We start from the raw sequence: 25,156 nt of genomic DNA, 5'->3' as shown, positions 1-25,156 counted from the left end.
AAAAATTATTGAAACTTTGTTGCGACAAGACAGCTTTAATTGTTGAGAGCAGAGTGTATCTTTAAAATTCATTCCTGTTAGTTTATGTACAAATGAATTTGCCAAGATTTTCACCTTTAAGATAATTATTCATGTATCTTCCTCATCAAGTTTGATAGAAATTATTACTATCGTAATCAAAGCAAAGATTAAGATATGTAAAATCATTTCTCTGGATATGACACTCTTGTTTAATGATTGATAAATGATACCATTCGAAAGATCATATTTATATAATATATAATGATACTTATAAGTGTAATCACTTAAGTACAGATATCTGAATTTTTCTCACTGTCACTGACATAGATACGTATTATCGTTCCTTAGATTACTTGACCAGTTTATTTCTTTCATCACTGTGTTATTATATAATAATAATAAATAGTCACATTAAATTAATTTAGTATGATTATGTTGTTTAATAATACGTGTTTCATTGCAAAATATTTAGTTAAAATGTGTATCGAATCGTTGTAATTCCAAAGATGTCAATTGATGTAATGTAATAATAAAGTATAAAGTATAATAAAGTATAAAGTATAATTTCGTCTGTGGTATAATCTTTCTATTCCATTTTGTTACGTCGCACCGCGAGCAATATGGCAACCAGATGTCACCGGATACTCGCAGCGTATCCTCCATAGTTTCAAGTACCTTCCATAAATCTCATAGATTTCCTAGAAAAGGTCCTTCAAACCAAACAAACGTCTGTTTCCGAAGAATTTCTAAAGACTATTGTCTACCCCGACTGGACAAGGGAAAGTTAGTTTTTCTCACGTATGCTGCAACTTTCCTCCCACTAACCACTTTCTCTCGAGGGCGGTTAAGACCCTTCGTTAACCAATTAACAACGAAGCCACTTCCTTCACTCTCCTAACTAAAATCGTCACCAACAAATCCGTATGGTCCCGTGCGCTAGACACACCCATCCTTAGCTTTCCTCCGAGACAGCATCGTCTCCCAAGACAGTTCTGATTTCACATCCTTCGAACGGTCAATATCCTTCCACCGGGTAGGACACACCCACAGATCAGTCACTAATTCATCTCGTACATATTCTCAACGCGAGAATTGATTGTAATTTCAACAAATAAATAAAAAAAAAAAAATCTCGTACATACGCACCAGCGTAACTGCCTTCGTTATAAGTTGTTGGAATAAACGGTGAAATATAACTTACTATACTGTGTCATATTCATTTAACCACCTCTTATCTTAACCGAAACAGGGGAACGACTACTTCGCGGCGTCGATTCACCGAATCGTAGCGAGAATTTACTCCTCTCGCTACTGCGACTGCGTCTCTCCGCGAACGGTCGTAACACATTGATCGACAGAAGTACTAAACTCTAATAACATAAATTTATATATTTTCTATTTCCCAGCCAACAGTTTTATAGATTTTTCTATCTTCTGTACTACTTTTATCCCTTTTATTTTTTCTTACATGAGATTATTGTAAATTTAATATCATTTGTTCGCAATATTTGTTATTTATCTTTCATTGAATTTGAAATTTCGCGCTTCAATGTTGTGTGTTGTTCGACGTTTTATCGAACGATGTTTATCGAACTAGTTCATGAATACATACATAATCATTAAAGAATCTATAAACCTTACTAGTTTGTTTTTACTAAGTTTTGTTACAGAAAACATGTTCTCATAAATTTTCAACTTTAATTTATGGAAATTTATTAACCTTAAACTATAAAATCATTCAATGAGTCTTTCCGAATGTTTTTATGTAGTCATAATTTCACATATCAGCACAGCTCCACCAATAGGATAAGAGTTACGTGGAAGCAACAGGGGGGAAGAAGAACATATAGAGATCTAAAGGTTATTTTTGTCTCATTCAAGTTTCTGTTAACCGGCTTGGAAATTTCCTGTGCTTGTTTCGACTTTGAAGTCTTAAAAAAAAATTGTAAGTAAATAGTATATATATAGTATATATATCCTGAGTCAAAGTTTCTCTTTATAAATAATAAACCGTTTAAAAACTATATTTTGTATGTTTTTTCCTTATTCATAATTAAATAATAAATATGAAATACTTCTACAGAAAGCCGACATCCTTCAATTAACCGAACATCAGATGATTTAAAAATTAGTAGTTGAAAGAAATAAATGTTATTACATGTTCATAATTGATCGATAAATTTAAATATACAATTGGCAAATGTTTCTTCTTTATTGATAACTAAATAATACAGATAAGATACAAGATACTTGTACGAAAAGTCGGCGCGTCGTTCAATTAACGGAACAGCAGAGGATTTGAAAATTAGTAGTTGAAAGAAATAAATGTTATCATATGTTCATAATTGATCGATAAAGTTAAGTATGCAATTAGAAAATGTTTCTTATGTTTGGAAAAATATATAATCACTGCTGAATGTTTTGTAGTTACGAAAGTTGTATACAAACATACATTGTACATACGACTAGTAATAGTACTAAATTACTGTTAGAGGGTCTTGGGTGTATAGAACCATATGGTTAAATTAATACTAGAGATAACGAATCGCGCGAATGTAATTAATATTTTGAAGTGCGTTGTTTGCATTAATTGATAGTTTTCTTATAAACTTTTTTATAAACAATTTCATTGCTATAGAAAAAAGATATGCTGCCGGTAATATGTCTATCCTACTTAAATAGAAAGTGCAATATTTTGTTATAATATTTGGCGCAAGTTTATACATTATTACATCCAAAAATAATATTCTTTTTATATCTAAGCTATATTAAAATATAAAGATACAAATAGCTATGCGAGTAGTTAGTAGTTGATGCTTTTTACTTAAATTGTCTTATACTTCATAATTTGTAGTAATATAATTCTTGTCATCAATGATTCTTCGTTTTTACTTTGTATATATTATACTTCCAGGAAGATGCCGCTCTATAAATTGACTTACTTCCCAGTTACGGCATTGGCAGAACCAATCCGTTCTTCTTCAGCTATGCTAGTTTTCCATTTGAAGATGAACGTATCAAAAAGGACGTCTGGCCAGAAATAAAGCCCTGTAAGCTTAAAATTTAAAGAAGTTCTGTTTCTTAAATCTCATCTTTCCTAATTTAACTAAAGTAGCTAAATAAAGTAGAACACAATTATGCAGAGTATAACAGAGATTATTGTTTACTCTCCATTGCTCTATAAGATTTTTTTTTTTATTTATTTGTTGAAATTACAATCAATTCTCGCGTTGAGAATTTTCAGTAATTTTTCTGGCGTAGCGCACTGACATGACTGTTTATTTACAATAAGTTAATACTTATTATAGATAGGTATAATTTATAAGTATTATAAGTAGGTGCAAATGCTTAATTTGGATAATTAAATGAATCTAACGTTTAGGTCTAGCGGGTAGTGCCTCTTCAGCCTGCGAATCTGGTCCGTCGTATCGAGTAGTCCAGTGATTAGGGGGTTTCGGTGGTTGTTGATTCTTTTGCTATATCTGTCGCTATATTTTGCTATTTCCTCTTTGACGGTGGGTATCTTGAGGTCGCGGTGTATTGTTTCATTGGTTACATACCAAGGTGCGTCAATTAGGGATCTTAGCGTTTTCGATTGAAAGCGTTGGAGTATTTCAATGTTGGAGTTGCTTGCTGTTCCCCATAGTTGGATTCCGTAGGTCCAGACAGGTTTTATTACGGTCTTGTAGAGGGTAATTTTATTCTGTATGTTTAGTTTGGAGCGTCGGCCCGTGAGCCAATAGAGTTTTTTTAGTTTGTCCTTTAGTTGCTTCGTTTTGTCTGAGATGTGTGTCTTCCACGTTAGTCTCCTGTCCAGGGTCATGCCCAGGTATCGGACTGTGTCCCTGCTAGGGATTGTTGCATTGTTGATGGTGACCTGGGGGCAGGTTTGTTTTCGGAGCGTGAAGGTTACATGTGAGGATTTCTTTTCGTTGACTTTGAAGCCCCATTTGTGAAACCACTTTTCCATGGAGTCGAAACTTCGCTGGAGAGTGGATGAGGCTATTACCGGGTCTGCGTGGGTAGCTAATAGCGCTGTGTCGTCTGCAAATGTCGCTATTGTTATATCGTTTGATATGGGTAGGTCGGCAGTGTAGATGGAGTACAGTATGGGTCCGAGGACACTACCTTGGGGTATGCCGGCTTCTATTGGGGATGTTGCGGAAGTGGCGTCTAGGCATTTAACCATGAATTGTCTATTGGTTAGGTGAGATTTTAGGATGGAGTAGTAGGGGTGAGGTAGGATCTTTTTAATCTTGTATAGTAGCCCTTCATGCCATACTTTGTCGAATGCCTGTTGGATGTCTAGGAAAACCGCTGAGCAATATTTTTTCTTTTCAAGTGTTTGGCTGATCGTATGAGTTAAGCGGTGGATTTGCTTTACTGTAGAATGATGTTTTCGGAAGCCGAATTGGTGATCTGGGAGTGTTTTCAAGTTCTCTAGGATTGGAAGGAGTCGGTTCGTGAGCATCTTCTCGAATAGTTTGGACAGGGTAGGTAAAAGACTGATTGGGCGATAGGAGCAGGTTTCGTATATCGGTTTACCGGGTTTAGGGATGAGGGTAATCAATGAGATTTTCCAGGCCTTAGGATAGTGTTCCAGGCGAAGGATAGCATTAAAAATCGATGTGATGAGTGCTATCCCTTTTGTGGGAAGGTCCTTGATTGCTTTATTGCTTATTAGGTCGTGTCCTGCTGCTTTCTTGGGGTTTAGGCGACTGATTGTTTCTATAGTCTCTGCAGAGGAGAAGGGTTCGATAGGAGGGGACATTTGGAAGGGGGTGTGCAGGTATTCGGTAACGTCCGCGGCGGCTTTGGGGGAATGGGGTTTGAATACTTTTGACAAGTGTTTAGCAAACAGATCGGCTTTTTCTGTAGGGCTTCGCGCCCATCCACCTTGCGGACGGCGGATAGGTGGGATTATTTGTGGGGGGCGTGTGAGTTTCCTGGAGGCCTTCCATAGTGAGTAGTTGGCGTCGGCTGTGGGGGATAAGCTGGCGAGGTATTTATGGAAGCAGTCGTTTTTATAGATTTTTAAGGTTCTGGATAGCTTCCTAGTTGCGTTGTTAAGTTTGCGTTTGTCCTCCGGTGTTCTATGGGTCTGCCATACTCTTCTTAGTCTACGTTTTTCTGCTATTTTTTTTAGTATGTATTGGGGATATTCTTGTTTGCTGTTAGATGCCTTTGTCGGTGTGGTGAGGTGGATTGCGTTTATTATGCTCGTGTTTAAGTATTCCGTGGCTGCTTCGATATCTTCCTTTGTTTTTAGTGGGGTGAAGGCTGAGGTTGAGTGTGTAAAGACTTCTCTGAAGAGCTGCCAGTTGGTGTGTTGGATGTGAATGGAGCCGTTAGGTGTATTCTCGATGATTGTTGAACTGACTGTTGCTATCACGGGAGAATGATCAGAGGAGAGATCAGCCGAGGAGTTGATCTGGACGTGTCTTGATGGGATATTTTTAGTTATGAAGAAGTCGAGAAGGTCGGGTATTTTGTTGGTGTCAGTTGGCCAGTATGTGTGTTCGTATGTGGTGAGGTAGTTGAGGTTGTTGTTTATTATGCTGTTTAAGAGGTTTTTGCCTCTTGCTGTAACCAGTCTGCTGCCCCATTTGGTGTGCTTGGCGTTATAGTCTCCTCCAACTATGAATCTATTGCCCAGGGTGTCCAGGAAGTTATCAAAGTCTTCTTTGGCGATGGAGTGTCTGGGAGGGCAGTATACTGCTGAGGTGGTGATTGAGCCATGACAGTCTTCTATTGCTACGTTTGTTGCTTGGAGGTAGTCTTTCTGGAATGATGGAAGTTCGTATTGCTTAATACTTGCTTTGATTATTATTCCGGTGCCACCGTGGGCCTTTCCGCTGGGGTGTTGGGTATGGTAGAATTTGTAACCATTTATTTTCAGGTAGCTCTTGACGGTGAAGTGGGTTTCCGATACGAGCATTACGTCGATTTGCTGGTGTTTTAAGAAGAGTTCTAGTTCAAGTTTGTGTTGCGCTAGACCGTTGGCGTTCCAGAGTGCTATGCGCCTTGGTTTTATTTTGAGCCGGGGCGTGCTAATTTTTCCACGATGAGTGTTAGTAGCGATAGCAAGTGATTTATTTGCTCTGATTGTTTCTCTATTAGCTTTTCAAGCCTTGAGGAGTTGTCTGTGTTAGGTGGGATGGGGACACTGTTTTGGGGAAGGTTCCTTTGGCTGTTCGGGTTATTTTGGATGCCTTGTACTGCTTGTGCATAGGAGGTTGAGGTGGAGATGAATTTGGTAGGACTGGGTGTTTGGTTGGTTGAGGGGGTTGGGGTAGTCGTGAATTTCGGCGGGCTGGGTGTTTGGTTGGATACCTCTTTTGCTCTGAGCTTAGGGTACCTGTTCGTGTATAGTGTTTTATATGCTGGGCAGCCTTTGTAGTTGGCAGGGTGGTCCCCTTGGCAGTGGATGCATTTCGCTGGAGTTTCCGGTGATTTGGCGCACTGGTCAGTGGAGTGAGTGCCTGCGCATTTAACGCAGCGGAAAGTATGGTTGCAGTATTTCTGCGTATGACCGTACCTTTGGCACCTTTTGCATTGCACTATTTCTTTTTTCACGAGCGGTGGTTCGATCTTTACTATCGCGTTCATTAGGCGACTGATGTTGTAGATTTCTTTATTGTTCGGCTTTTGTTTAATGTCTAGGAAGAATAAGGATAACGGGTCTTTCGAGACTCTATGCCTTATATTACTTACGTTGATGACTTCGTGGCCGAGTTTTGAGAGTTCGTATTTGAGTTCGTCTATGTCTGCTGAGTGGTGTATGTTTCGTAGGACCACCCGGAAAGGCCTTTCCTGTTTGAGTTGGTAGGTGTGGAAGTTGGCGTTCAGGGTCCTGAGTGTCTTGGTGAGTTTTCTGTAAGCTTCTGGGTTCGTCGGCAGTATTTTTACTCTATTGTTGCTTATCTTAAGGTTATATTCCTCCTTGCTGGTATCTCTCTCTAGGGACCTGGTCATTGTCTGTATGTCAATGACGTCGTCCACAAATATTGGTGGGGGAGGGAGGATTCTCTGTGAGTGTTGGTTTGGTGGCGCTTCTACGATTTCCATGGCGTCGTTTGAGGATTCCAATACGGCGAATCTGTTGTGTGTGTTTATTTGCGTTGCTGTTTCTATTTTCCTTTTCTTTGTAGTATTAGCGTCGTTAGAGCGGTGAGTTCTGCTAGACTTCTGCCACGGGGGGGGGGTAGCTCGGGGTAGCTGCGAGTCTGCTCCGGTGAGCCTGGTCGCGGTTGTTGGGCCATCATCGAGCTAGTTAATTCGGAATGAACAACTAGTCGTGAGGCTGTGAGGCTAGTATTCGGTTGGGGTTAGGTGCGTGGGATTTTCTTCTCCCTAAAGCGTAAGGGACACTTAGCTGTGTTCACTTTCGACGGTTGGGCGACACGTGTTGTTTTCGGACTACGCTGGGCACTAGAGACACGTCTGCACGCTTCGGCACTCCACAGAGAACTGCTCTATAAGATATGTGGGAGAACAATAGGTATTGTTAAGGAGACAATGCCCTTCGTTTGCTGATAAATTATCAATAAATTAAATTATATCTTTCCAAAACAGATAACAGGAAGCTAGATATTTAAGAAGCATCATAATCTGTTTGTTCGATAGAATCTTTGATTCTATTAGTTGTATGTTTTTAGTGACTCCTTATGGCCTGCTTCCTATGCTCGTAGCTGATAGAAGGAAGGTTGCTCAGTCTACAGCTATTTGCCGTTACTTAGCCAAACAATATGACTTAACTGGAAAGACTGACTGGGCAAATCTTCATATTGATGCCACTGTTGATACTATTCATGATATTCGTCATAGTGAGTATCCAGTGCTGTTTTGCATAAATCTGTGGCGGCACGGGCCACGGAACTTTTCAACGGCTCCAGATACAAAGCGCGACGCCACCAAAGCGCAACACCGATGTGCCCAATCTGTCATCGATATCCTCACACTCTTTCCGCCGAATTCTCGGAAGAGCATACTCGTGCCAGCACAGGCGACACATCTTATGAATGCACGCGAGTGGGGATATCGATGGGCTACGAAGGGAAGGTCTGCGCGAAGAAAAACAAAAAGCAGAGTCAGTCTGGCTTGCGTCATTAGAAGTGTAACTCCTCGGCCCTTTTCGATAGCAACGCGACGAACGACATCTCGGTGTCTATCGTTATTTGTTAGTTGTTACCTGTTGTCCGTTAAATGTTATTGTTGATCGTTAATTGTTAACTCTGATTGTTGATCAGTCCTAATAAACTGTTATTCGTTAAAAACACCAAGAGTAGTTCCTTACGCACCTATCACCATACCACCTCAAACTGGTGACTACCGACGTGATTTGACGTAATATTTAGTGAAAGAGGTGACAGTGATAGTGCTATCGTTTTAACCACCGATTTTGAGTGCACCGCGACGATAGAAGGTAATACACAGGGAACCATAGCCAGCCAGGTGATCAGCATGTCTCCACTGCTGCCCACGAACACGGCGGCATGGTTCGCCCTTCTGGAGAGACAATTCGAGGCAGCGCGAATTACGGAAGACACCATTAAGTACGTGACGCTGGCAAAATGCCTCAACGATCAACAGCTCCAGGACGTCGAAGACCTAATGACGAACCCTCCAGACATCGGACGCTATGAAAAATTAAAACATGCGCTCATTCGCAAATTATCCGATACGGACGCGACCCGGATAAAGAAGTTGGTGGAAAGCGAGGAGATGGGAGATAGAAAACCATCCCAGTTTTATCAACACCTAAAAAAACTCTCCAGCCCCTCCACGCCCGATGATTTTACCCTCACGCTGTGGAGGAACCGATTACCCGCCCGCATCAGGCGTATCCTCGCGGCAGTCGACGATTCGGACCCAGAAAGGTTATTGCGGCAGGCGGACCTGATCGCGGAAGAATTCCGGGAGGATTTTCAGCGCACCGCCCGGGTAACGGCAGTAATGGACCCACCAGCGCAAAACGTGGGAGCATACGAACCAATGGCCGCCGCAATCAACGTGTTGAGCGAGCAAATATCACAGTTGCGGGCACAGATGAACGCGTTGAGCATGATTAATCACCGCCGACCACGATCACGATCACGCTCGCGTTCGCGATACCACCGACGTTCGCGCTCGCGAGATCGGCCACGGCAAGACGGTCTGTGCTTCTACCATGCAAAGTTCGGAGAATGCGCAAGGAGCTGTCGTTTCCCATGCACGTGGAAGTCGGGAAACGAGACCAGCCGTCCGTAGACGCGGCAGACGACGACGGCCTGCGATCCCGCCGCATCTTCGTTACGGACAAGGGAACGAAGATTTCTTTCCTCGTAGACACTGGCGCCGACATCAGCGTATACCCCCGCAGCAAAATTCGTAGGCACGTCAAGAAAAACTCGTACGAACTATTCGCGGCCAACGGGACGCGCATCGCAACGTATGGTACCACTGCGATTGGCCTTAACCTGTCCCTTAGACGAGCCTTCAAGTGGAACTTCGTAATTGCTGACGTTCAAACGCCTATCATAGGCGTAGATTTTTTAAGCCATTATGGGTTGCTCGTGGACCCGCGAAACAAACGACTCCTCGACACGACAACCCAATTATCAACAAGGGGATATGCTGCCACGACGAAAGAAATATCCATCAAAACCGTAATCGGCGAATCGGTCTACCATCGACTTTTGGCGGAGTTTCCGGATCTAACTCGTCCACCGGCCTTCGGACGAGAGAAAATCCGACACAGTGTGGTACACCATATTGAAACCACACCCGGGCCACCCGTCTACAGTAAACCTCGACGTCTCGCACCGGATCGCCTCAAGCAAGTCAAGGCGGATTTCGCAACAATGATCGAGCAAGGAGTGATGCGGCCATCGAAGAGTCCATGGGCATCACCCCTGCATGTCGTCCCAAAGAAGGACGGAAGTCTACGACCATGCGGCGACTATCGTGCGTTGAACGCTCGCACCATACCCGACAGGTACTCCCCACCACACATCGAAGATTTCGCGCAACATCTATACGGTAAGCGTGTCTACTCAAAAATCGACCTTGTCCGCGCTTACCACCAAATCCCGATCGCGCCAGAAGACGTTAAGAAAACCGCGATCACGACACCTTTCGGACTTTTCGAAGCAACCAACATGATGTTTGGGCTTCGAAACGCCGCGCAAACGTGTCAAAGATTCGTTGACGAAATTACCCGCGGTCTAGACTTCGTGTTCGCTTACATAGACGATTTCCTAATCGCATCCGAAAACGAAGAACAACATCGCGAACACCTTCGGATTTTGTTTGAACGTTTAAACGAGTATGGCGTAGTCATCAACCCAGTTAAGTGCGAATTCGGTGTGAACGAAATCACATTCTTGGGACACACCGTAAACGCCGACGGGATAAAGCCGCTAGCCGAACGCGTTGACGCTATTGTAGAAGTACCACTCCCCGGGACCGTTAAAGCACTACGCAGGTACCTCGGTATGATTAATTTCTATCGACGTTTCATATCGGGGGCCGCAAAAATTTTTCAACCCCTAAACGACCTATTAAAAGGAGGAAAAAAGGGCAACGCGCCCATCAAATGGACAGAGCAATCCGAAGCCAGATTCCGCGAGTCGAAACGCGCCCTCGCTAACGCCACGATGTTAGCGCATCCGATACCTGGCGCACCTGTTAGCCTCGCGGTAGACGCATCCGACTATGCAATAGGAGCGGTCCTCCAGCAACGCGTCAACGACTCTTGGCAGCCGTTAGGTTTCCTTACCAAACCGTTGAACTCCGCGCAGCGAAAGTACAGCGCGTACGACCGCGAATAACTCGCTATGTACACTGCGGTAAAGCGATTTCGACACGCCATTGAAGGGAGAAATTTTACAATTTACACGGATCACAAACTCCTTACATACGCGTTCAACCAAGATCCTGATAAGTGTTCGCCGCGACAATTCCGGCAACTAGATTACGTCGGACAATTCACTACCGACATAAGATATATCAAGGGGTTAGACAATAACGTTGCCGACGCTCTGTCACGCATCGAAGCGATAGGAAAGTCTGTGGAACATCGAGCTCTCGCCGCCGCGCAAGAAGCCGACAAAGAACTAAGCAACATCGTCAACTCCGGTACATCCGCGCTACGGTTAAAGAAAATACGTTTCCCCGATCACGACGTAGAAATATATTGCGACGTATCAGGTGACTTTGTACGACCGTACGTACCGAAATCCTTGCGGCGCGACGTATTTAATTCGCTCCATGGACTTTCCCATCCAGGGATACGTGCCACTCAAAATCTGGTGACGACGCGTTTCGTCTGGCCGTCCATAAACAAGGACGCCCGAAATTGGACACGACAATGTATCCCGTGTCAACAATGTAAAGTCACCAGGCACGTATCCTCACCCGTCGGAACATTCGGAGAATTAGCGGGCCGTTTCGAACACTTACACATAGACATTATCGTGATGCCATATTCAAAAGGCTACCGATATTGTCTAACGTGCATCGACCGTTTTTCGCGTTGGCCCGAAGCCATTCCCATCGCCGACATGGAGGCGGCAACCGTCGCTTCGGCTCTCCTTTCCACGTGGATATCTCGTTTCGGCGTGCCTTTAAGAATAACGACTGATCAAGGACGCCAGTTCGAGTCGAACCTATTTAACGAACTATGCCGGTTGCTCGGCATCAGACATTTGCGCACGACAGCCTATCACCCCGCGTCCAACGGGATGGTAGAGCGCCTGCACCGACAACTAAAGGCAGCAATCAAATGCCACGATACGAGCAACTGGGTGGATATCGACGGCAGCCGAAATGGTTTATGGCACCGGCATACGATTGCCGGCAGAATTTTTTGTATCGACGAAACAACAGGCCAATTCGGAATTCGCAAGTCGCCTAAAAGACCGAATAGGAAAAATCAGGCCTCATCCAATTACGCGACACGGCGAAAAGAGAACCTTCGTGTTCCGCGACCTCGAAACATCGCCTTACGTATTTCTGCGTCGCGACGCCATCGGAGACCCCTTACAACCACCCTACGACGGGCCGTATCAGGTTGTAGAGCGAGGAAAAAAGACCTTCACTGTTAAAATAAACAATAAAAACGTAATAGTGTCCATAGACCGATTGAAACCCGCATTTCTTTTTAACGACAATATTGAACACCATAGCACGGAAAAGCGCAATGTAACAATACCGCCCGGTACCCGAAACGAACAAAGCGAAGGGGACTCAAGAGTTCACCACACCACACGCGCGGGCAGAAGAGTTCGATTTCCTGATCGGTTTCAGGCGGGTCTCGGATAGGCGTTAGGACCCGGCGAATGTACACCCTTGCCTGTAATATTTATACATACTTTTCATTTATATAGCGTTATCACTGGTAAGGGGGTACTGTGGCGGCACGGGCCACGGAACTTTTCAACGGCTCCAGATACAAAGCGCGACGCCACCAAAGCGCAACACCGATGTGCCCAATCTGTCATTGATATCCTCACACTCTTTCCGCCGAATTCTCGGAAGAGCATACTCGTGCCAGCACAGGCGACACATCTTATGAATGCACGCGAGTGGGGATATCGATGGGCTACGAAGGGAAGGTCTGCGCGAAGAAAAACAAAATGCAGAGTCAGTCTGGCTTGCGTCATTAGAAGTGTAACTCCTCGGCCCTTTTCGATAGCAACGCGACGAACGACATCTCGGTGTCTATCGTTATTTGTTAGTTGTTACCTGTTGTCCGTTAAATATTATTGTTGATCGTTAATTGTTAACTCTGAATGTTGATCAGTCCTAATAAACTGTTACTCGTTAAAAACACCAAGAGTAGTTCCTTACGCACCTATCACCATACCACCTCAAATCATATGAGAATCTTGATAACAGATAGTACATATCTGTTCAGGTATTTATTACTTGAAATCCGATTTAATATTTGATTTAATCGAACGATACACGTATGTCAACAATACAAGACAAAGGATTAAAAAGGATTGTAATTCTATCTTCAGTATCATTTAAATTTCGCACAACACTGTATTCAAATTAGTATAACATTAGCGAATAGTATTTAACTGAAAACAAATTTTCAGAAATTGCCGCCTTCCACTATGAGGAGGACGAGAAGGTCAAAGCTGCAAAACGCAAGGCTGCTGAAGAGACGCTGCCGTTCATTTTAGAACGTTTGGACCAGCAAGTGAAGGAAAATGACGGCTACTTCTACGATGGTACTCTCTCTTGGGCTGATTTAACATTCGTTGCTCTGCTCGATTATTTGAACTTTATGTACAAGTCTGATCTGATCGAGAATTACGAGAATCTGAAGCTGCTGGAGAAAAAGGTCCTCCTTCTGCCCAAGATCAAAAACTGGATTGAGAGACGCCCAGTTAGCGAATTCTAAACTTCACGATTGCTTATGGTTTTATAAGCGTTTAAAGATTGCGGTCTTAGTGTGTTGAGAGAATGAAGAACGAATCGTGTTGATGGAAGTTTGTATGGAATATACTGATTGCTTTTAACATTCATTAGTTCCAGTTATTACCGATATTTTTGTCATTTAGTTAGGGTTTTCCCTTTAGATTACGTTGTGATAGAGAACTATTATTTGTGTATTCCTACAGAAACATACGAACTATATAAACTGTTGACACGATGTTGTGCTTTTGTATTATAGAGATAATAATAAAACCATCAAACAATCATTAATTATGTTTTTTATTATATTAATTAAGAATTGAAGATTACCTGCTTGGTGATCTTGATAATATCGTATTTTACAAATGTGGAACAAAAAAAAATGTATGATTATTTTATTCTGTTAGGGAAGTGATACATTTACACTGTACATGAGAGTGTGTGTGTAAGGGTTAGAGGGCGTCAAGGACTCAGTGGAGACAAAAGACTGTTGCCAGATGTTAGAAGAATCTAGGCTAGTCGGTTGGCAACCAGCGTGCGTGCAAGACGTTCTTAGAGAGGAATATAGGTGTATAACTGTTGTATGGGAAATATAGTCAACAATTTGTATTCCCAAATCTTCGAATTTCCTTAACATGGTAGCAGAGCGTGGTTACTAGTTTTGCAAGATATTTAGTGCGTGGTTACGATCTTGCGAGTGAGTTTTCAGTAAAGAAAAAAAACTTTCAGAAAAAAAATATACTTCGAGCACGTAGGAACGCTTGAGTAAGAAAAGAAAAAAAAAGGAATCAATTAAAATGGAGAGATCGGAAATCATGATACCTATATTCGATGGTGAGGATTATGGAATGTGGAAGCAAAGAATCACGATGTTTCTCAAATATAAGGAATGCGAGGTTGTTACAACTAGAATGAAGAACGAAAGAGACGATGAAGACTGGGACAAAAAGGATTTGAAGGCGATTATTATAATTTATAGTGCAATATCGAACAGACAATTGGAGTATGTTAGGGAAGGAAACACGGCGTATGATATAATAAAAAGGTTCGATGAAATGTACTTGAAAGAGTCGACGGCACTGCAGATCGTATGCAGAAGGAGATTGGAAAACATAAGACTGGAGAACTACAGTGATTCAGCATCATTCTTTAACGATTTCGAAAAATTAATCAATGAATTAAAAAGTGCGGGCGCACAAGTAAGTGAGAGGGAAAAGCTGAATTACATGCTGAATACGTTACCCGAAGAATACAGCTACATAGCGGACATAATAGACGCATTGAAAGAAGAGGATCAAACGGTAGCGTATGTAAAAAATAAAATAGAGGTAGCAGAGAAGAAAAATAAATCCAATCGAGGAGAAAGGCAAACCAACGCCTTTTCTGCAAAAAAGGAAGGATGCTTCAGATATGGAAGATTAGGACACTTTGCGAGAGAGTGTCAAAATGGCGTCCAAGCGGAAAGCAGTAACGGCTATTGGCATGGGCCAACACGTGGTCGAAACAGAGGAAGAGGGAACAAAGGCAATACGAGCAGAGGACGTGGAAACTTTCATCGTCGATCAACAACCGGCACGGGCGAGCATGGAAACTCAAGAGCAGGCATATGGATAGCAACGGCGCACGCAGCAAACAGCAGTGAGACGAATGAGATAAGTAAGAACGAAATAGTGTGGCTATTAGATAGCGGTTGTACTGATCACATGATTAATAATATAAATTATTTCGATAAATCTATCGACCTAAAAGAACCGGTAAATATATATTTAGGCGATAATAGACCGATAAAAGCGACAAAAGTTGGGAATGTTATAAGTTATTTTGAAGCATTCGGAATACAAAATGAAATAAATATGAGGAAAGTATTTTACGCGAAAGAAATGTTCGCAAATTTGATTAGTTTAGGTAAACTAACAGACAATAAGAATACGGTTATTTCCAAAGGAAATATTGCGAAAGTAATAGATGAGGATAATAAACTTACAGCTGTAGCGTTCAAAGAAAATGGGACATATAGAATAAAAAGTATATTGAAAGGGAAGAAGCACTTAGTAAACAGCGCCGAACGTAGTGGTATGAGTAAAAAGGAAAGATGGCATAGGATGCTAGGACACGTAAATTTTAAATATTTAGAGATTTTGGGTATAGAGCAGCTAGTGACTGGCATACCGAATGAATTTGAAAAGGAACTTTTGAAATGTAGGGTGTGTATAGAAAGCAAAATGCATAACTTACCTTTCAAAAATAATCGAACTAAGGCTAGGGAAATAATGGAAATTATTCATACGGACGTATGTGGTCCTTTTAAGACCACCGGATTCAATGGAGAAAAATATTTCATTTCATTTATCGATGATTATAGTAAAATAGCTAGGATCTATTGTATAAAATCAAAAGATGAGGTCTTTGATTCTTTCGTACAGTTCGTAAATGAAGCCGAAAATTTAACGGGCAAGAGGTTAAAAATATTAAGATGCGATAATGGTAAAGAATATTTAAATAATCGAATTTATAAGTTTGCTAGGGATAAAGGTATAAGAATAAATAATTGCCCAACATACGTACATGAATTAAACGGGACAGCGGAAAGGTATAATAGAACAGTGATGGACATGGCGCGTTGCTTGTTAGCGGAAGCGAAAGTACATAAATGGTACTGGCCGGAAATAGTTTGTACAGCGGCATACTTGAAAAATCGAATATTAGCGAATACTATAGAAAGAAAGACACCTTTCGAAATATTCTTCGGGAGAAAACCAAGTGTTAAAAATCTACATCTATATGGAAGTAAAGTTTTTGTAAGAAGGCCAGAACAAAAAAGAGTTTCCAAATGGGACAAGAAGGCAGATATGGGAATTCTATTAGGATATAGTGAAGTAGGATACAGAGTCTTATTAGGTGGAAAAATAACAATAGCTAGACATGTAGAGGTCATTGAGACAGACACTAAATGTATCGGTTTTGAGGAAAATTCATTAGAGGCAGATAGAAATGATAGCGAAGATAACTATTCATTGGATGGTATGGATAAGGAAGAGTTAGAAGGTAGGAAAGATGAAAATAATAGTAGTATTGAAAGCTCAAACACTCCTAGGAGATCTACAGGTATTAAGAAAACTCCAGTAAGGTATCCAGAAAAGGAAAATATTTGCGAGATTCATGCAAATTATTGTAAAGTAGATATCCCTCGTACATTTGAGGAGGCGATTGGTTGCGAAAATAACGAAGTTTGGAAACAGGCTATGGATAAGGAAATAGAATGTCTCTATAAGAATAAAACTTGGAAATTGGTAGAAAGGGTAAAAGGCAAAGAAGTATTAGATGTAAAATGGGTTTACACGAAAAAATCAGAGGACAGGTATAAGGCTAGATTAGTGGTAAGGGGATTTCAACAAAGAAACGTAGCCGATGACATATATTCTCCAGTGGCGAGTAATCAGACCTTTAAGATATTGCTATCATATTGTTGTCAAAATGGATTAATAATTGAGCAAATGGATGTAGAAACTGCCTTTTTAAATGGTGAAGTAACCTCGGAGGTATATGTAAATCAACCAAAGGGATATGCGGACGGAACGAATAGAGTTTGTAAATTATCGAAAGCGCTTTATGGGTTAAAAGAAAGTCCGAGGGACTGGTATGAGTGTTTTGATAAGTATGTGACGAGATTAGGTTTTAAAAAGAACAATATAGAGCTGTGCCTATATACTTATGGAGAGGGAGAAAATGTTGTTTATTTGTTAATATACGTAGACGATTTGTTGATTTGTAGTAAAAACAAAGGGAAGATACAAAGTGTAAAAAAAAAATTATTAACTGATAAATTTGAAATGAAAGATTTAGGTGAAGTAAAAGAATATCTTGGAATAAATATAGAGTATGATTATTTAAAAAAATGAAATGAGATTAAGCCAAAAGAAATACATAGAATCATTAGCAAACAAATATAAATTACATAACAGCAAATTGTACTGTACACCTATGGAGACCAACTTAAAAATTGAAAAAGCTGAGATAAATAGAGAGGACATTGGTTACAAGAATTTAATTGGCGCATTGCTGTATATTAGTGTAAATACCAGACCCGATATAAGTTATAGTGTGAATTATCTGAGTAGATTTCAAGATTGTTGTAACGAGACACATTTTAAATATGCCTTGCGAATATTGAAATATTTGTACCGGACTAGAGATTTAGGGCTACATTATAAAAGAAATGAAAAATGCGAAACGATAGATTGTTGTCTTAGATGGAAGTCTAAAAAACAAAGGTGTGTGACAAAAGCCTCGACGTATGCAGAGTATGTAGTTCTATCGGAAGCGGTGAGCGAAGTAATGACTATCAGAGAACTAATGAAAATCTTCGATGTAAATGTAGACGATAACCCTGTAAAAATCTATGAGGATAACTCTGGAGTAATGAGTATAGCAAAATACGGAACTTTTACAAAAAATTCTAAACACATCGAAGTTCATTACCACTACGTTCACCAGTACGTAAAGGAAAATAAGATAAACATAATAAAAGTAAGTACAGAAGAAAACACTGCGGATATTTTTACGAAGGCACTGTGTAGAGAGAAATTTGAAAGGTTTAGGTCATGGATGAATGTAAAATAAGAGAAATGTAAAGAAAGCGATAAATGTCAAATATTTTGTTAATTCGACAAGTATGTAAATAAAATTAAGTGTACAGTATAAATGTAAGGAGGCGTGTTAGGGAAGTGATACATTTACACTGTACATGAGTGTGTGTGTGTAAGGGTTAGAGGGCGTCAAGGACTCAGTGGAGACAAAAGACTGTTGCCAGATGTTAGAAGAATCTAGGCTAGTCGGTTGGCAACCAGCGTGCGTGCAAGACGTTCTTAGAGAGGAATATAGGTGTATAACTGTTGTATGGGAAATATAGTCAATAATTTGTATTCCCAAATCCTCGAATTTCCTTACATATTCAATACGTTATGAGGGTTGCTTTAAAAAAAATACGAGTTACATATTTCTTTGAAAAAAGCATGATTTTTATCGATACAATAATGTTCTTCTGTTATCGCTTTAAAGTTGAGTACTTCGTTGATTACACGAGAGAACTCGCCTACAGCAAACAAGATACGACCGTGTGTAAAGTAATTAATCTGTTTGCTCGTTACTAGCTACATATAAGGCTTGCGTAAAAAAAAAATATGCATTTCAGTTCAGGCGGAGAATTATGTAGGAAGTCATTTTGTCGATCAATAACTTAGTTAATAAAAGATCAAATTTTCATGTACATAAATGTAAGTAACGTTCAAGTATTAATCATTACATACAATTTTTGTATAATTCGATATCTTGGTCACTTACATCTTACAAATGATATATAGATAATATTTATGACATACATTGGAGCTATCTTTTAGTTAACGCCATTTTTTCTTGTTTTCTCTGTACTTTTACTATTCTTCCAAAAATATCAAAGGATCGATGACCTCAAATTAAACTAGAATTGCTTCGGTATATTGTCAATCAATGGCTATTTGTATTCACATCTATATCAAAGGAAAACCGATTGCAAAATTAATTACCCTTGCAATTCCGCAATCTGAAACTATGTGTGATCGACCTTGAAGATGACAAATCTCAATGTTTGAAGTAGTACAAAAGGATGATAATTTAATTTCGCTTTATCAAACTGTACAAAATTTGTATACACATACAGAAAAAAACGGAGTTCAAACATTAATCAACATGAATTATCGGTTATTATTGCTGAGTAATTATTAGGATTAGAGCTTTGGAGTATCGATCGTATCGAGTTTTAACTATCGGTTTCCGCAATTTATTGTTTTTCTAAATTATGTCTGAATGGTATCAGTTTTTGAATATTTTATAGTTTACACTCCAACATACTGACGTAAGCTATCGAAAATAATTGTAAATTATGCAATATCATTTTTTTTATATTTCATAATCTAAATTTCAATCTATTTTTTGTATTTAACATCCCTTTTTTTATTGTTCGTGTTCCGTCTTGTACGTTCTTCAAAAAATCTTAATTTGTTTTTAGATAAAATCTTGTGTGAATTTACAAAAAATACGATTCTTCGTTTAATTTTTTTCCCTTATTGTCTTTACATATTTGGAGTTTAAACGCGTTTTAAGTACGTTCTTTTTTTTTAATATGATTACGTAGAATTCTTATTCTGAATAAATTATTTGTTTCCGCTTCATAACTGTTTCTAAATTACAGTGCATTTAATCTTGAAATGCACAGTAACATTTTATACTTTTTACGTTCTAAGGAATTTTCAGGATCGGTTAAAAATTAAATTACAGTAATGGTAATACTCAATATTAATGTCAGACGTGGATACTTCACTGTTTTGTATAATAATTTGTTATCTTGGCATCGATCAAGGTATTTAATATACAAAGCGTACAGATTAATAAGAATTTTAATTAATCCTTCTTCTATAGTATTCACCGTTCTTTTCGAGCTCGTACCATTTCAAATAGACTTTCGAATAGATTTCAAAGATTTGTCTGTTCAAATAAAACGCGATCTTTTTTATTTCCCTATCAGTCGTCCCGTTACTGTTCCGTTGTTTCCAACAGATTGCAGATTCGTTTAAAAAACATTTGTAACGAAAAACAAACCCACTCGCAGAAATGTTATTCAATATCGCATTTATAACTTTCATAGACATCCTCCTCTCATTGCTATCATTGTAAACAGATTGAAACTTCGTTTGCAAACATTCGCGATTAAAAAAAAAAAAAGAAGAATTAATCTTAAACAATTTTATCTTGTGTTCCATTTATAATTTTCATAATTGTCTTCCCGACGTTGTATCATTTTAAATGGCTTTTTTCTATCCATTTATGTTGCAGCGAGATCAACGGTCCTAATTACTAAAGTGCACGATGTGTTCATACAAATTCACTTTTTATGAACGCGATGAAACGAAATGAAACCTAAGTAGAGATTTGTTTTCTCATCAAGTATAACGAGTTTTATACTTTGGATAGATTGCCTCGTTGTGAGAAGGTCTTAATCGTTTATAATTGCGATTAAGTAATTGCAATAAGTCATATTTTTAAGAAACGTTCTCACATGCTGTCACACACTCTAATTAGAAAAGGATCATGAAACATTCGGTTTATGATATTATTTGTTTGTAAATCTTCCTGCTTCCGGAAACTTTTTTAAATATGAAAATATTTATATACAAAATTAAATATTTTTTTCAATATCAACACTTCTTGCGTTTATGTTGTCCTAGTCAGAATTATATTATTTCGTGTATCCTGTTGCTTTTTATACGATAGTCCTCCCGTTGGCCGCGGATTCGTTATCAAGCCTGAGGCCCTCGTCACTAGTGTAACTATCGACAATAAAGGTACCCCACGCGCGACCGGACGATGGAGAACTTCAACGCAGAACCGCTACCTCCCGCGAGCCCTCCCCGGGAGGGCGCCTCGAGCTCGGACTCGGAGATTCAGACTCGACATATATATTATTATATATATTATATATACTATTATATCTATATAATATATGTATTTATATCTAAAAATATACGTACAAATATATCTATTTAAAAAAATAAAGTTGACCGTCATATATCGCCAATAATATCGCGTGCGTATAAAGAAACTAATTACATTTAATTCCTTTTTTACATTTATTTACTTTTTATTATTATTTTTTTCACAACTAATTACATTTAATTATTACATTTACATACATTTAACTATTATTACATACATTTACATACATTTAATTATTATTTTTTCATAATTATATCTCGTTTGAAATATTTTTCGACATAATTAATTGTTTCAAAAACACATATTCCAGCCTTCTAAATGATTTATTTTGCGTATTATACGAATTATTCCATCTATAAATAAATTGTTCTCTCTACGCACAAACACGCACACAGTCTGTTAATTACACGAGTTAATTGTAACATTTTTCTCGATAAGTTGACAGAGCAAGGAAAATGAGCGACGAACATACCTACAAACTAATCTACTTCAATGCCCGTGGTCGTGCCGAACATATACGGTACATATTTGCATATACTGGCATCGAGTATACCGACGAGAGGATCCCCGAAGAACTCTGGCCTGAATACAAGGATTGTAAGCGTGAAGAATCGATTTTTACTTTCATCGTTCAACTCTCAGGTATCTACCATTTACTCAAACTTTTCTGTATATAAAACTTTCGTTTCACGTGCAGGCTAAACTTACTTAAAGTAAAATTTCATACGGAATAAAGTCGAACTTTTCATTAAGTTTTGCTTCCGTAATATCGTGTTTATCGAATACCAACTTAATTCACTTACGATTCTCGAATTTTTGTGTTGCAATCTTTATTGTTTTCAATGAATCGAAGCATTTCGAATATTTTGAGAAAACCGTAAATAGGTGACTTAAAATAGGAATACAAAAATACTTCTACGTTTCTCGTTAATTTAAAAACTTTTTAGGACTTGTCGGAAAAAAAGGATAAAAAATTGAAATCAGTTCGGAAATGAACAAGAACATAGCTAAAAAGTCGAAAGAACAAAGCAGACATAAAATTCGATCTTCTGTTGCGACATTTCTATCGTAAATGGTATAATAAAAGTTTTACGCAGCATAGTCTTCGATATAATCTTATATGTCGCTTGCAAATAGAGAAACAAAAAATCAACGTAAGTCTGTAAATCAATCCTGTCGGTGTAAAACACAAAATTACGTTCGCAATAGACATTCGATTTATATTCCTTGCATTTCAATTTTCATTACAAGAACCGTGTACATTTTCTAATATTTTTTCCGTGTCTGGTATTATCTTTTATCCTTGATTTTAAAAACTTTAGGTTCTTCCCAACAGTCAAAAACACGCGATACCCTGTCCATCGTAATCGTAAGAAAAGAAAAAAGGAGAAAGAAGACATTTCTGTATTTCTTTACTAGGCCATGTTGATTAAAACCGAAATGATTTCGATTCATCTATTCACAAGAACGCAACGGCCTCGGAAGCTGTGTTGTGATTTCCTATCGATCGTTTCCCTCTACACAGTGTTCATATGAGCCATGTTTGTTCTTAGCAATGCCTTATAAAAAGCTGCCTGCGCTGGAGATAGACGGGAAACCGGTAGCGCAGAGTAACGCTGTGGCGCGATACTTGGCGAGGAAGTACGATCTAATGGGAAAGAACGAATGGGATGCGATGATATGCGACGTGCTCGTCGATACTCTTGGAGATTTGAAGCAAGGTGAGTAACTGATGAGATGACTTTGCATTTGTCTCACCACAGAGACAGACGTTCAAGAATTCATTGTGAAAAGACGAGTACAAACAAGATACGTATGTCTTTCCGTTAAGCGAATGTTACAGTTTGTTTGCAAAAGTCAGTTTTTAGATTATAGAATCGTAGATAGAATTTAGAGGATAGAAACTTTTAGTAGTCACTTTTAGTTTAGTAAATTCTTATCGACAATAAGCAGACTACGTTATGATACAACGATTCCAACTGAAGATTTCTATCGACATCACGAATTCGATGGCTTCCAAAAATCGTGTCTTTACACCGCCAACGTAACGTCACGCCAGTCGAATCGAAAAATTATTACTAGACAGAGAAGGTGAACAATAAACGAGGTAAATAGGCTACCGATTGAATAATATCATAACGATCGTATCTCTGGTTTTTGCTTGTCTTTTATATTTGTTTCAAATGTATAAAATATAATCGTATCGATATCGTCCACGATTAAAGCCATCCATCCGCCATCGACGAGGAACGAACGATTATATTTTATCATTTATGCGAATCCTTCTCTTCTCTTCTTTCTCTATTTACGCCCCTCGCCTTGCTTCGTACCGCCGATGATTCACAATTCGATGCACCTGAACAGCTGGAACGTCGCAGATTTTTCCGTACGATAACAAACGTGTTTTTGATGGCCTGCTTTAAACCGTGACGATCGCCATGACGTGCATCAATTGTCGAATGATGTAGTGCGACGATACTCCTACGCAACTTTTTTTTACGCTGTTTTTTCCTCTATTTTTTCTTCCTGTGTGTTATCACATGATCATGAGATACCTGTATAGAAGATGCAAAGAGTCTGTGAAGAATTTACAGATATTTAAGATTATCATAATGTTTAAGCAAAAGCTAAGACGCAAAATATTGCTCAAGATGTAATTATGTAATATTTACTCAATTTCTAGAAGACTGTTTATATCTTGTTGTTATTCTTGATATGGAGATAAATATAGTATACTTTATTAAGACCTAGATAGAAGACTTTTTTCTCGTTTCTCTTCTCTTACTTAATCACTAAGAGTTATATAACGTTTATTCGATAATTCTGCTTCTCCTGACCTTTCCACAAATGGTTGTTTATATCTCGACATTCTTGGTACTTTTAATCAAATTTTAATAACAGTACTTTACTCGCCAGAAGTAAATAAAAAAGCTCTAAGTAGAAGCAAGGATTTACTTACCTTTCCTTTCTCGAATCTCAGTTAGCAATGTTGTTCCTCTTGAAAGATTTTCCAAGTTTCCAAGACAATTTCCACGCTGGTAACATTGTATATATTTCAAGTATCGTGAACCACAGGAACTTGTTGAGGCAATATTGAAGAAAGCAAAGAGAATGAAGAAATTGTAGGAACTATGAGAGGCTACTCCTTCTTTCACAACTTATTTTCTCTTCGTTTGGGGGGAAAAACACAAATGAACGTAACGGTTGGTTTCAGCTATCTGCTACTATCGCATGGAGGAGAATCCTGAAAAGAAGGAAGCGAGGAAGAATCAACTTTTGAACGAAACAATACCATTTTACTTGACTAAATTCGACCAGATTATTGGCGAAAATGAAGGATATATCATTCCTTCTACCGTAAGATTTTTTATCCAAATTTAATGTTAAAATTTTTAGTCTTTGTGCAAACTGGGCCACGTTGTCCATAAAAAATTATTGAAACTTTGTTGCGACAAGACAGCTTTAATTGTTGAGAGCAGAGTGTATCTTTAAAATTCATTCCTGTTAGTTTATGTACAAATGAATTTGCCAAGATTTTCAGCTTTTAGATAATTAGATAATTATTCATGTATCTTCCTCATCAAGTTTGATAGAAATTATTACTATCGTAATCAAAGCAAAGATTAAGATATGTAAAATCATTTCTCTGAATATGACACTCTTGTTTAATGAGTGATAAATGATACCATTCGAAATATCATATTTATATAATATATAATGATACTTATAAGTGTAATCACTTAAGTACAGATATCTGAATTTTTCTCACTGTCACTGACATAGATACGTATTATCGTTCCTTAGATTACTTGACCAGTTTATTTCTTTCATCACTGTGTTATTATATAATAATAATAAATAGTCACATTAAATTAATTTAGTATGATTATGTTGTTTAATAATACGTGTTTCATTGCAAAATATTTAGTTAAAATGTGTATCGAATCGTTGTAATTCCAAAGATGTCAATTGATGTAATGTAATAATAAAGTATAATGTATAATAAAGTATAAAGTATAATTTCGTCTGTGGTATAATCTTTCTATTCCATTTTGTTACGTCGCACCGCGAGCAATATGGCAACCAGATGTCACCGGATACTCGCAGCGTATCCTCCATAGTTTCAAGTACCTTCCATAAATCTCATAGATTTCCTAGAAAAGGTCCTTCAAACCAAACAAACGTCTGTTTCCGAAGAATT

At 38.7% G+C, this 25,156-nt stretch overlaps 1 protein-coding gene, 1 long non-coding RNA gene and 1 pseudogene across 3 annotated transcripts; 2 read left to right on the top strand and 1 right to left on the bottom strand.

Moving 5' to 3' along the window:
* Window positions 1–1,958: 1,958 nt before the first annotated feature.
* Window positions 1,959–13,549, top strand: LOC117215216 (annotated as a pseudogene).
* Window positions 13,550–21,431: 7,882 nt separating this feature from the next.
* On the top strand, window positions 21,432–22,777 carry LOC117215217 (hematopoietic prostaglandin D synthase-like; the record flags this gene model as incomplete). The annotated part of the gene is made up of 2 exons (XM_033461617.1): window positions 21,432–21,552; window positions 22,509–22,777. Coding segments are annotated over 2 exons (297 nt in total), but the record flags the coding sequence as incomplete, so codon positions are not given.
* A 208-nt stretch (window positions 22,778–22,985) lies between these two features.
* Window positions 22,986–23,957, bottom strand: LOC117215218. 2 transcript variants are annotated; one of them, XR_004489044.1, is made up of 3 exons: window positions 23,915–23,957; window positions 23,628–23,832; window positions 22,986–23,532 (listed from the first exon to the last, which is right to left on the bottom strand). It is a non-coding gene; the product is annotated as an uncharacterized LOC117215218 (long non-coding RNA). The 2 variants fall into 2 exon arrangements; XR_004489043.1 differs by having other exon boundaries at window positions 22,986–23,510.
* Between the last annotated feature and the right edge of the window lie 1,199 nt (window positions 23,958–25,156).

Source organism: Bombus bifarius, unplaced genomic scaffold (genome assembly GCF_011952205.1).
Source record: "Bombus bifarius isolate JDL3187 unplaced genomic scaffold, Bbif_JDL3187 scf7180000009449_frag, whole genome shotgun sequence".
NCBI lineage: Eukaryota > Metazoa > Arthropoda > Insecta > Hymenoptera > Apidae > Bombus > Bombus bifarius.
Note: the sequence above shows the minus strand (reverse complement) of the source record. Positions and strands in the feature narration are given on the sequence as shown.